This window comes from Taudactylus pleione, unplaced genomic scaffold (genome assembly GCF_031769625.1).
Source record: "Taudactylus pleione unplaced genomic scaffold, aTauple2 ptg000685l, whole genome shotgun sequence".
Classification (NCBI taxonomy): Eukaryota; Metazoa; Chordata; class Amphibia; order Anura; family Myobatrachidae; genus Taudactylus; species Taudactylus pleione.
In genome coordinates, this window is record NW_028285087.1 from 3243151 (window position 1) to 3256738 (window position 13588).

The 13588-nt window shown below is 49.3% G+C and overlaps 1 protein-coding gene across 1 annotated transcript; it reads left to right on the forward strand.

Annotated features, from left to right (window-relative positions):
- Positions 1-7906: 7906 nt before the first annotated feature.
- On the forward strand, positions 7907-13126 carry LOC148477864 (single-stranded DNA cytosine deaminase-like). Its single transcript, XM_088456055.1, has 3 exons — positions 7907-8207; positions 8978-9093; positions 13073-13126. The coding sequence occupies exons 1-3, from the start codon at positions 7907-7909 to the stop codon at positions 13124-13126; spliced, it is 471 nt and encodes a 156-aa protein (XP_088312181.1).
- Positions 13127-13588: the final 462 nt, after the last annotated feature.

The following is a 13588-nucleotide window of genomic DNA, read 5'->3' on the forward strand; positions in this document are numbered from 1 at the left end:
TAATGGCATAATATGATAGTAGGAGACTTTCAGAATGCATACTATAAAGTACAAATAACCAGCTAGAGACTGAATGAGTGAGCGGAGCAGTGGTAGAACGTTTGGTGAGGAAGCTTAGTCTACAAATGTACTGCAAAAGTGACAGTGTGATTAGGAGAAGACCAGTAAGAAAGGGAACTGCAATAGCCAACATGAGATTATGAATTAAGGTGCATACACATGTAACGATTTTTTGAACGATTTAACTATAACGATGTTGTTATCATTCAATCGTTGATAAAATCGTTCAGTTTCTGAGTTATAACGACGAACGATTATCGTTCATGCGCGTTCCCGTTTGTAGTTTATTCTGACTGACCAACTGAACGATTTTCATTAAGGGAAGTTACAAAAATCGTTTGTAGTTCAAAAAATCGTTCATTACACTTGAAGAAATCTGACAGATAATCTGACAGAAAATCGTTCAGAAAATCATTGGTAACAAAATCGTTACGTGTGTATGCACCTTTAGTGCACATTGTGGATCTATTTCTATTATGCATATAAGATAATTTGAATAGAGATTAAAATGGATACTGGGAACAAAGGACAGTTCAGAGTTAAGGATGACACCAAGCTTTAGGAGTAGGGTTTCTTGTCGTATTATTAACAGAAATAGAGATGTTAGGTGACTTCTGTTGGCCAGTGGAAAGGTTATTACAGAGAGTAACTACATTTTTCAAACTATTTTGTAATTTGAACTATTTGTAATGTATGCCAAAATGTAAGGATAGAGTAACTGCAGAAGAGATGCACCAAATGAAACAATGATACTACTAATATATTTACTTAACTTTGAAGGTAAGGGAGTTGTGATAAAATGGGGGAACTCAATTCAGCACAATGGCCACAAAGTAACTCTTAAAGGGCTAATGCACTTCTGGACCAGCAACTTGGCTAATTGTCTCTTGCTCCCCGTAGAGGTGCGCAGAAAAATTAGCAATGTTTCGGTATTAATTGGCAAAATGCACAGCTGCACATCGCAGTGGCACATCGCTCTGAATGGAATGCCCCCTAATGGTCTATACTGGAGTTTGGTTCCTGCACGGTGTAAATTATACTGTATCACTGAATCGATGCACATCGTACTTGCTTACCTTTTGGCTGCCTCCTCCGGGAGGGGGCAGAGCGCGGCGGCGGTGTGGAGGGTCTGGGGCAGGAGAAGGTTGGGGTTCAGCTGAGGAGGGCAGGTCTAGGGGCGTGATGATGCGTTCACCTAATTTCAATCTCATCCCCGGGAGAAGCCCAGAGAGGAGATGTAGCTGACCACTCAGGGGGCGGGGCTGGGCTATTTACATCATTAGGCCCTGCCCCATACGCTGCAAAAATCCCATGATTAGTGGATTCCTAAAGAGGAGGCGGTGCTAAAATGACACGAGTGTGACATTTTAGCCCCGCCCCCTCCCTATGGACTCACCATTCCCAGTAATGTTCTCCCCATTCTGCAGACTTCACTAGGAAGTATGTGGGAGATCCAGCCACTCTTCCGGGGGTGCGGGGGAATACCCGAAAAATCGTGAGTCTCCATCAACTTCCGGGAGAATAGGTAATTATGCTCTACAGACATCATGACACTGACATTTTTATCTGTTACAGCAGTGGTGGTCTTTTACAGATTTGTTATTTGTCGTTGTCGAACAATTTCCCTTACATTATGCACCTTCTCCCATGAAATGCTGTACGCTGCGTTCTCTGGTAACGCTAAGTAAGCATTTACATACACACACCCAGGGAGCGCACCTTAAAATTAGGAAATCTCTCTAACCGGCAGAGCATCCAGAGAAGTGAACTCCATTGAAGGGCATGCAGTCAGAATGTCGATATTTCCATTAGGCTTAGGGTCACTGTTAGGGTTAGAGTAACAGGAAAAACACCATGTAGACATTCTCATGTTGACATAAAGTTGAGAAAATAGACCACTCCCGTTTGAAGCCAACATGTTTATATGTCTAAATGGGGATGCAGTCAGGAAGCCGACATTCGAAATGCCGACCGTCGGCTTCCCGACTGTGTAATCCCGACAGGGGACTAATGATAGGCGTGGAAATCCCGACGCCTATCATTATCCCATAGGCCGGGAGCCCGACGCCCAGCATACCGAACGAAGGTAAGCCGGGAGGCGGGCACGGACAGCCGCGGGGGGACGAGGGTTAGGTTTCAGGGCTCCCAGGGGGGCTTAGGGTTAGGCACCCCCTGGAGGGTTAGGCTAGGGAAAGAGGGGGTTAGGCACCCCCGGGGGGTTAGGCTGCGTGGATGGGGGGGTTAGGTTTTAGCACTTACTGGGGAGTTAGGCACTAGGGGGTGAGGTTAGGGTTAGGCACCCCTAAGGGAGGGTTAGGGTTAGGGGGGGGGAGAGGATTAGGCATGGGTAGTGTACTCCAATCGGGATCTTGATGCCTGCCTGTCTTCTGGTGTCAGGATTTGAACCGCCGGGCATAGGTCCTGCGGTCATTCATACCGATCCCGTCTAAATGGATGTCTCCTTTTGTGTTTGCAAGGGCGTAACTAGGTATTAGGCATCGCAGCAAAAGTTTGGAAGAGCCCCTATGTACCACCCAAAGGTGATCAAATCAGGGGCGTCTTTAGAGAGGAGGGGGCCCGTGTGCATCCCCCCATCACCGGCCCCATCCTCTCTCCCCATTGGCCGGCAGCCGACTGACGCGGCTTGTTGGCCACCGCAGAATCAGTAGACTCTGGGTACTAGAGTGTGCCCTGAGTCTACTGCGATTTTCCCAGCACTTTCCTCACAGTGCATGCGCAAAACGCTGGGAAAATGGTGTGCGGTGCGGGAGCCCGTGTGTGCTACACACCCTGTACCCATTATAGATACGCCCCTGTGACAAATGTATATAACACATGTTACTTTACGCCCATACAAGGAGGTTTATTTATTAAAAAAAACTGTGTTTTGCTATTAAAACCATTGGTGTTTTACATTTGGGGCTTAAAGACATGGAGCAGCTGCTTAGTAAATAAGCTCCAAGTGCTACTTTATATTATACTACCTTATATTAATTATTCTATTGTATTCCTGAAAACAAACAGTGAAAGTGAGCACTGTGATGTCCCAGGGTTCCTGTTTGAGCAGCGAAACGCTAATTGCAAATATATATATTTTTCATAGCTAAAAAGACTTTTCATATTTATGTGGGAAATCTATTTGTGTCATTGTTCCTCAGTACGTCACTTGTATTATTACACAGCAAATACCAGCGGTGTTTAACCCTTTTCATGTAGTAGCACATCTGCTGCTGATCCTGTACAACGTTCTCCTGCTTCACTTTAGCGTTAAACAACAATGTAAAAATGCTACTGACATACACAAAGCCATGAACGAGAACATAGGTATAAAGAACAAGGGGTCTATTTACTAAGCAGTGTTAGGAGACAGAGTGAAAAGTGATAAGGTGCCAGCCAATCAGCTCCCAACTGTCATTTTTCAAACACAGCCTGTGAGATGACAGTTGGGAGCTGTCTCCTAACACTGCTTAGTAACTAGACCCCCTAGTCATATCTTGGTGGAGTTGTTTCACTTGTTGGGCTTGTACCTCAATGTAAGAAAAGTCATCCTAAAACATCATACCGATGACCTTGGTGCCAGCAACGCTGCCGCTGTCTACTGAGATGGCAGCATAGGCCGCAGGACAGAGCGAAAGATGAGAAGAGAGTACTGCGCACATTCCTCTGTGACCCATTCTTTACATTGTGCGAGCAGCAAAAACATGCGGCCAATGATCACTATCCAAGAAGTATTCTCTTAAAATAATTTGCAGAATTTCCATTTTTCGAATGGAAAAATTAAGGTGCATGCCAGGTCGCATCTGCTTCACATACATACTTGCCAACTCTCCTTGATTGTCAGGGAGACTCCCTGACATAGTAGCAATCTCCCCGACTCCCTGAAGAGTCCAGCAATCTCCCTGATTGCACCTTACCCCCATTATGAAGATGTTTTATATATTTATATAAATAAATAAAAAGAGATATATAGATTCAAAGCCGTAACTTGACATTTTGGTGCCCTGTGCAAGAGAGAGCATTGGCGCCCCCTTGCCCCCCCACTACCTGACACCCCCTTTACCTGACAGCGGCTGCTTCTGATTAGCTGTCAATCCGCAAGCCGTGATTTCAAATTTAAAAGGCCACCGTTTGTATTTGTTTGGCCGCCGGTCTGCGATTGTTTTGCGGCCGGCGATATAAACTGTTGCTCCCGTCTCAATAGACTTGTGAGGAGGGGGAGTGGATTGCAGGGGGGAGGCTGCCGGATGCTGTCATTTCAGATTGCGGTGGGCGGCGGTTCTGCTCTCAGGGCTGTTGTGCTCTGTGCGGTGGCACCGGCTGCACCGCCCTCGTTACAGCCCTGTATACATTCAAATGGGATCATTAGTATAATGGTTATAAAGCACAATGGAGCTCATTCAGACCCACTCGCTAGATGCGTAAGCTCACTCCCAGCGTATGCAAATTCGGCTAAGTGACGACATGGCAGGCGATCGCATGGCAAGGCATAAGCACACCCACTATGTCTTGGTGTGCGATCGCTTTGTGTATGCAGATGCCCACCAGCCATTCATACGACGCCCTCTTGCGCACGTCATCTCCTGGAAGTGCTTGTAACCATTGGGACATCGAGCACCATCGGATGCGATTGCAGCGCTTAAGGTTGCTTTTACCCTTCCGCAAGCACAGCGATCACTTCAGAGTGAAATCCCACCAAGTGACGTGTACTATGACCCTGCCTTTTAATTATGCACGCCTCTGCAAAGGCATTGAGGCACTCAGGCACGCCTGCGTTCGCACCTCCAGTCCCCCGTTTCCAGTGGTCAGCCCCTATCACCACCCACAAATGGCCACTCCTGTCAATCACTCTACTGGGCAGTGTATACGCAGCGGGCGAACGCATCCCGATCTCTCACATTGTTTTGCGCACACGTATTGAGATGCTTACGCATGCGCAGTTAGCAACTATTGGCTAGCTATGAGCGTTCGCATCATAGCGAACGGCTCTGAATCAGCTCCAATGAACCCTATGACTATATGCATTTTCTGAAAAGTATTAATGTGTTTTCCTCAACAAATAGATCTTACTGACTGCTTTGGGGCTCATTTACATTTGGATGTAAGTCAGTTTTATGTCACATCTCTCAGATGTAGCAGTACACGCCCATCACATGTAGGACACGCCTCTCAGATGTAGCAGTACACGCCCATCACATGTATGACACGCCCCTCAGATGTAGCAGGACACGTCCACTTTACCGCCGTGCTCATAGGTGCTGCTTTCACAATCTCCCTAAAATGCTTTTTCAAAAGTAGGCAAGTATGTAACTGATAAGATTGGGTACACTGACAGTGTAGCCACCATGACTGTCTCAGGCCCCCGCCAGGTCTCCCCAGACAATCCTGGGAACAGGTAATAGTGTATTATATCCCTCCTGGCTCCCCAGGGTACATACAGTCAGTGGATTAACTAGGGTATTTGGAGCCCAGGGCAAGTTCAAAAATGGAGCCCACCCACCCCCCCCCCAAAGTATGTGCATGTGTCGAAAAAGGGAGCGTGGCCACATGTCTAAAGGGGCGTGGTCACTGAAAGTGGGGGCGTGTATGACACACCATCGTTTCTCTAGGAACAATCCTTTCCATTCCATATGCACCTTAATGCCCCCAGTAGTAGTGAATCTATTGCAATGCCCACAGTAGTAGTGCCCACTAATGCAATGTCCCAAGTAGCAGTGCCCCCAGTAGTGCCCCTTATACAGTGCCCCCAGTAGTGCCCCTTATACAGTTCCCCCAGTAGTGGTCCGCCTATGCAGTGCCCCTAATACAGTGGCCCCAGTAGTGGTCCTCCCAGTAGTGCCCCTAATACAGTGCCCGCAGTAGTGCACCCTTATACAGTGCTCCCAGTAGTGCACCCTTATACAGTGCCCCCAGTAGTGCCCCTTATACAGTGCCCCCTGTAGTGGACCCCCTTGGCAGTGGCCCTTACATGTATAGCACAAAGACACACACACACACAAAAAAACACAACACTTACGTGAATACCCGCTCCTGCCCCCGCTCCTCCGTCCTCCCGCTCGGCACGTCATTACGTCTCTCCCATCACCCACTGCGGGAGCCGGAAGGCAGAGCTCATGAGTGTACTCCAGCCAGGCTGCGGCCGTGGGTGCAGCAGCCAATGAGAGTCTGTCTGACAGGTAGCTGGCAGGTAGCAGGAGTGTACTACCCGGCACCGGCAGCAGTGTGTTTGTTACTGTGTGCGGTCCGCACTACACTGACTGAAACTACTGTGCGATGTCGTCCAGGGCACGTGCCCCGGCCAACCCCCCCAAGTTACGCCACTGCATACAGTATATATCTGAGCAAGCACTGGATTTTACATATATGACTCTATTCAAGGGATGCAATTGGAAAACCGACTGTCTTAATCCCGACAGCCAGCTTCCCGATTGCTTTATCCCGGCATGGGATACATGACCGGCTTCTATATCTAGACGCCTGTCATTTACCCGACGCTGGGAGACCGGCGCCCGGCATCCCAATCGAAGGGATGCCGGGCGCCGCCAGCGGACAGCCGCGGGGGGGAGGGTTAGGTTTAGGGCACCCGGGGGGGACTTAGGGTTAGGCACCCCCACGGGAGGGTTAGGGAAGGGGGAAGGAAGGTTTAGGGTTAGGCACCCCTGGGGGGGATTTAGGGTTAGGCACCCCCCCGGGGGACTTAGGTTTAGGCAGCGGGGAAGGGGGGGTTAAGCACTTAGAGGGGGGATTAGGGTTAGGCACTTGGGGGGGAGGTTAGGGTTAGGCACCCCTAAGGAGGGTTAGGTTAGTAGATACTTACCTATCCACGATCGGGATTTCCAGCGCTGTCAGGCTTCCACTGCCGGGATCTCTGCTTTTGTCGGCCAAGCGCTGGCGGGATTCGAACTGTCGGCCACAGGGCCGGCGGTATTTCATACTGATTCACTATTCAACATGTTAATTATAGGGGTCCAAACGGACCCCGATAATTAACATTCCATCTCAACACGAGAGCCAGAGCAATTCGTCATTGATCCGAAAATCAGCTGTCTCCATGGGTTTTTCGGAGCAGTGAATCTTTTCACTGCTCCTTTTGGAGTGAGACAAGTGCGCATGCGTGGCCTACAGGTAGACCCCAGTTTGCCTGAAATGCTCTCTAGCAGCGTTAAGATGATGATGACGGGAAGAAAGCACCGACTAGCAGCGATATGCAACAACCCGAGGGGCGGGATGCAGCAACCTGAGAAATGCAGTCAAGCTCCAATAAATGCGGGTTTCACCGCATTTCTCATATGCACCAAGCTCAGGAATGTGTTGCTTGGATGCGGTGGGTTACGCCATCTCAGAAGCCTTTGGGCTTCTATCGGGAGAATGCTGAGGCAGATCCGATTGAATCCCTCCCAGCACCCCCTGCAGCATGTGCAAGAGGACATCAGAGGGGCTTCTGAGGCATAGACCCAGAAGTCCCTCCATCGCAAGGGGCCGCTCTTATCGGTGTTCGTCATGCATACCGGTGTTACCAATGCCGACATGCATGCAATGAGCGGTGGGATGCACGCATCCCGCCCAAGATGTTGTTTTGGGGTCCTAAATGTTAATAAATAGATCCCCATGTATGGACTGTGTAAAAACCATAAGGTAACATTCTACATGTATCTATCTATATACACACACCCATTGTTCCTCAATGCATGCATATAACTTGTTGATACATTTATCTTTCCCCTCTAGCCTCCTACTGAAGCGTAACAAGTTCCTGTACCACTATAAGAACCTACGTTGGGCGCGAGGACGGCATGAGACGTACCTGTGTTACATCGTCAAGCGGCGGTACAGCTCAGTCTCCTGTGCCATGGACTTTGGTTACCTGCGCAATCGAAGCGGTTGCCATGCTGAGATTCTGTTCCTGCGCTACCTGTCTATCTGGCTGGGGCATGATCCAAACAGAGCGTTCCGAGTCACCTGGTTTAGCTCGTGGAGCCCCTGCTGCGACTGTTCCCGGCGCACTGCTGATTTCCTGCTGAACCATCCTAACCTCAGCCTCCGCATCTTCACAGCCAGACTCTACTTTTGTGAGGAGCGCAATGCGGAGCCGGAGGGCCTGCGGAGACTGAAGAGAGCAGGCGCGCGATTGGGGGTCATGAGTTACAAAGGTAAGGTTTCGGAAAAAAGCATCTAAAGAGTCATGGGGGTCTATGTACTAAGCCATGGGGAGAGATAAAGTGGACGGAGATAAAGTACCAACCAATCAGCTCCTAACTGTCCATTTTCAAACACAGCCTGTAAAGTCACTTTTAGGAGCTGACTGGTTTATAGTGTTGGGTAAATGTATTAAAGTGACAAACATCGTGTCACCAGAACTCTTCCTGCATCGCCTCTTTACCGAGGCGAAGCAGAAAGCAGTGAAGACTTCTCCCCTCTGGCGATCCCTACCTGAGTACAGAGCGCATCAGCCTAGTGCCTGGCTTGCTCCACTGGGCTTGCGTGAGATCTCACGTGCAGCCCGGAGCCCAGAAGCTGCCGTCACCAGGGACAGTGCTGTCCCTGTTGTGGCTATCGGGGAACGACAATTGCAGCTGTCAAAATCGATAGGTGCAGCTGTCGGAATGGTTAGTGCCACTGACCGTTCAAACATTGGGTGGCACATTGGCGTGCTATCTTGTAGATAGCAGAGCCGATAATGACAGGGGTGCATAGCGCCCCTGTCATTTACCACTCAACCTACCTTAATACATAGGGAAGAAGCCTTATCAGCCCACATAACATGCGCTGATACCACTAAAACCCCCATATCGCTGGATAATACATCTCCCTGTTATCTTTCTCCAAGGATTAGTACAAGTATCCCATAGCTTGGAAACTTGCGCACGCTCTCACCATGACTTTTTTTTTTCTCTTAATATTCTCTTACTGAATCTCCTAGATTATTTCTATTGCTGGAACACTTTTGTGGAGACTCACGAGCGAAGATTTGAGGCTTGGGATGGATTGCATGAGAACTCTGTGAGATTGTCTAGGAAACTGAGACGTATCTTAGAGGTAAGTCCAAGCCATAGGCATATACGTGAACTAGCCATGCGGCAGAACTAGCAATTGGGGTTCTAGGTGCAAAAATATGCTTTGGGCCCCCCACTATATGTGTGATACATACAGCATAGCTCCCAACATTCTCACAGCCCATTGTGGGACTTGTTGTTTGTGTTCCTGAAGTCGCACATCCCCTGGTGTGCGACCTTTTCTCGTCATACTGGGGGCGAGCAAAGCACTCTTGCAGCTGCTGGGCTGCCCTCAGCCGTTCCCGGAACGAAGTGTGTGCGGCATCCATTCACCACTGTATCCCCCCCAAGTAGAAACGGTATGTAGTTATGAGACCGGCGGACGCATGGCCGCCGGTCTTCAATACCGACAGTGTAATCCTGGCAAGGGATCTAACATAGGCATCGAAATACCAACGCCGATGTTAATCCCAACGCCGGAACTCAGACAGGACACCGGATCAATCGTCCAACGCCAGGGGTAAATTTCCACCTAGCCGGGAATGAGGGGGTTAGGTTTAGGGATCCCCCGGGGGGACTTAGGGTTAGGCACCCCCCCCAGGAGGGTTAGGCTAGGGGAAGGGGGGGTTAGGTTTAGGCACTAAGGGGGGAGGTTAGGGTTAGGCACCCCGCCGGGTTAGGTTTAGGATGCTGGGAGGGGGGGTTAGGTTTAGGCACTAACGGGGGGCTCACGTCCGGCGGTCAAACATACTGACTCCGTAGAAACTATTACTACATGCAGCATACCTCCCAACATGACCCTCTCCAGGAGGGACACAATGCTCTGGTCCTGGTCTTCCCTGGTAATTTATGATTGGTGGTGGTTTCCCGAGGTGAGGCTGCAGTACAGTCCAATATTCAAATAGGGGAGTCACACCAACTGCCAGTGAGTCCCAGCCAGTGATGTTTGGCAGTGTGTGAAATGACAGTTGGTATGACTCCCCTATTTGAATTTTGAACTGCGCTGCAGCCCCGCCTCTTACCAGGGAAGTCCAGGACCAGAGCATTGTGTCCCTCCTGGAGAGGGTCATGTTGGGAGGTGTGCATGCAGCATGCACCCCTCCTCCAGTCCATAATGCCCACAGTCACAGCTAGCCTGAAACACTTTCACATCAATTCAATATGTCAGATATCAGACTGTCAGGTATTTTTTTGTTTAAAAATTAAACTCACTTACTGTTAATGCTGCTGCATAGTGCACACGGTCTAGTGGAGTGCAGGGCAGGCACGGTGCCCGCTGGCTCACCTGTGCTAGGCTGAGGGCTGGACGGGGCAGGGTGTCTCCTGTCCTCTAGTTTTTTGCACCAGGGATGGTCACCTGATTGTGACGTCAGATCCCCAGCAACAGCAGTGCTCATAGTCTCACCGGTATATTTACTAATGTGTGGGTTTTCAGAAGTGAAGATGTTGCCCATAGCAACCAATCAGATTCTACTTATCATTTATCTAGCACCTTCTAGAAGATAATATTTAGAATCTGATTGGTTGCTAGTGGGCAGCATCTCTACTTCTCACTTTACACAGACGGTGTAATGGTTAGCATTGCTGCCTCACAGCACTGAGGTTGTGGGTTCTATTCACATTATGGCCCTAACTGTGTGGAGTTTGTACTTTCTCCCTGTGCTTGCATGGGTTTCCTCCCACACTCCAAAAATATACTGGTAGGTTAATTGGCTCCCAACAAAATTGTGTATGTGTGTGCGCATGCGATTGGCAATATAGATTGTAAACTCCTTTGGGGCAGGGACTGATGTGAATGGCCAAATATTCTCTCTAAAGCGCTGCGGAATATGTTTGCGCTATATAAATAACTGGTAATAATAATAACATTAAATATACCCCTCAGAGAGGTGAGAAGAGGGAAGGGTCGAGGAGGGGTCCCTTCTCCTCCGGCCAGATTGCCTCCTCCTTCTTAGTTACTGCCCAGGACCATTGGGGTGTACTTTATTCTAAGTACTGCTGATGATACCACTGGCTTTGGGCTCCTTCAGTTCAGGGGGCCCCGGTGCAATGCACAGCTGAACTGTGTGTGTAGTTCCATCCCTGGTGACAACATAGTCATTAAACCTGACTATAACAGTACCTTGTATATGACCGAATATCCTCTAATCAGGATAGCATTGGAATATAAAATGGGTCTGGAAAATATTGTAAAAGTAGCCAAAGTGCTCAGGGGTGGAGCAATTCTGGCGTTGGTACCACCATGGTCCAGCAGTGGGTGTGGCCGTTGCGTTAAACAGGGTTAGGCCAGCTCCAACTCATTGCCATTTAAATTCACTGGCAATGCTGTCCTTCCTACTGTACTGTGCTCCTTGAATAAAGCAGAAGGAAAAACAATATGGCTTCCTGCTATCCCTGCAAATTCCATGCTGTCCGAGACAACCCCACAAATTCAGGACGGTCTTACCAGTGTCATAGCCGTTGTTTTAAATACAGTTGTTGCTTGTTAATTACTATATAAGGCAACATTTATTTTAAAGTTTTTAGAACTTACTCCCTCAGATTGAAAGTTTAAATGGGTAAAGGGCATGTAACATCCTCCTATGGTGCGAATGGGATGTAGTTGGCATCCCGACAGTCAGGATGCCGACGGTCACAATACCGACAGCGGCATCTCGACTGGCAGAATCCTGACAGATTGTGGCGGTAAGTATTAGGGTCAGGGGGAGACTTATGATTAGGGGGAGGGTTAGGCACTAGGGGGGTTAGGGTTAGGCTGCTGGAGGGGAGGGTTAGGCTGCTGGAGGGGAGAATTAGGGTTAGGCTGCGTAAGGGAAGGTTAAGGTTAGGCTTTGGAAGGGAAGGTTAGGGTTAGGCTTTGGAAGGGGAGGATTAGCGTTAGGCTGTGGGAGGGGAGGGTTAGGATTAGCCTGCTGGAGGGGAGGGTTAGACTGTGGGAGGGGAGGGTAAGGATTAGGCTGCTGGAGGGGAGGGTTAGGCTTTGGAAGGCGAGGGTTAGGGTTAGGCTGTGAGAGGGGAGGGTTAGGGTTAGGCTTTGGAAGGGGAGGGTTAGGGTTAGGCTGTGGGAGGGGTGGGTTAGGCTGTGGGAGGGGAGGGTTAGGCTTTGGAAGGCGAGGGTTAGGGTTAGGCTGTGGGAGGGGAGGGTTAGCGTTAGGCTTTGGAAGGCGAGGGTTAGGGTTAGGCTGTGGGAGGGGAGGGGAGGGTTAGGGTTAGGCTGTGGGAGGGGAGGGTTAGGCTTTGGAAGGCGAGGGTTAGGGTTAGGCTGTGGGAGGGGAGGGTTAGGCTTTGGAAGGCGAGGGTTAGGGTTAGGCTGTGGGAGGGGAGGGTTAGGCTGTGGGAGGGGAGGGTTAGGGTTAGGCTGTGGGAGGGGAGGGGAGGGTTAGGCTTTGGAAGGGGAGGGTTAGGATTAGGCTGTGGGAGGGGAGGGTTAGGCTGTGGGAGGGGAGGGTTAGGCTGTGGGAGGGGAGGGTTAGGCTTTGGAAGGGGAGGGTTAGAATTAGGCTGCTGGAGGGGAGGGTTAGGCTGTGGGAGGGGAGGGTTAGGATTAGGCTGCTGGAGGGGAGGGTTAGGCTTTGGAAGGGGAGGATTAGGATTAGGCTGCTGGAGGGGACGGTTAGGCTGTGGGAGGGGAGGGTTAGGATTAGGGTGCTGGAGGGGAGGATTAGGCTGCAGGATGGGTGGTTAAGGGGAGGGCTAGGGTAAGGGTTATAATAATACTTACAAAAATCTGTCCCAATTATGACTGTCGGGATACCGCTGCCGGTATTTTGACCATTTGCATCCTGACCGTCGGGATCCCGTACCCAACCCGCGCATACCGTGAAATGTCATTTTTGTTGGGAAAATCAATTGCTTAGATGAAATGGAAATTGATTATTGCTTGGTCTGCCGAATTTGAATTAGCGGCACCATTGTTGTAATCTTTTCTTGAAACTTCGTAGACTTTCCATCTGTCAAGTTCTCTCCACATCTTGCTCATGTTATCACCCAACACTCATTTATCTCTCTGCCTTTATTCACAGCCCCCTTATGACATGGAAGATTTGCACGAAGCCTTTGACCTTCTGGGACTCTGAAGGCAAAGTGCTTAAAGTCCAAACAAGTTCTCGGAGGGGATAAAAATCCAGAATGCAAACTATGAACAAATAAGAACTAAACGAGTGTTAGTAAAACCAGAACAGGATCTATGATCAGAACTGAGAGCAAAGCTAAGGCCGGACCCAAGCCCAAATTGCTAACACAAAACAGGGGTAGGCCCAATGTCTAAAGCTGTCGTGCAACCAACGGTGGAACAGGCGAGACTCACAGGCAGCAAAGAATTCCGAAATAGATCAAAAAGATCAACAGAACTGGATCAGTTCCAGAATCAGATGAGTAGGACTGTGAGAAATCTACACTCAAAGTCATCACGACAAATGAATTGCAGAATCGACTCATTTGGAACCTGAATCTTCATCCTAACCAAACAAGAAACCGGACTAGTTCTTATTCCATATTCCTTATAAACAGTAAAACACTGAGTCCAGATGCAAAATGAA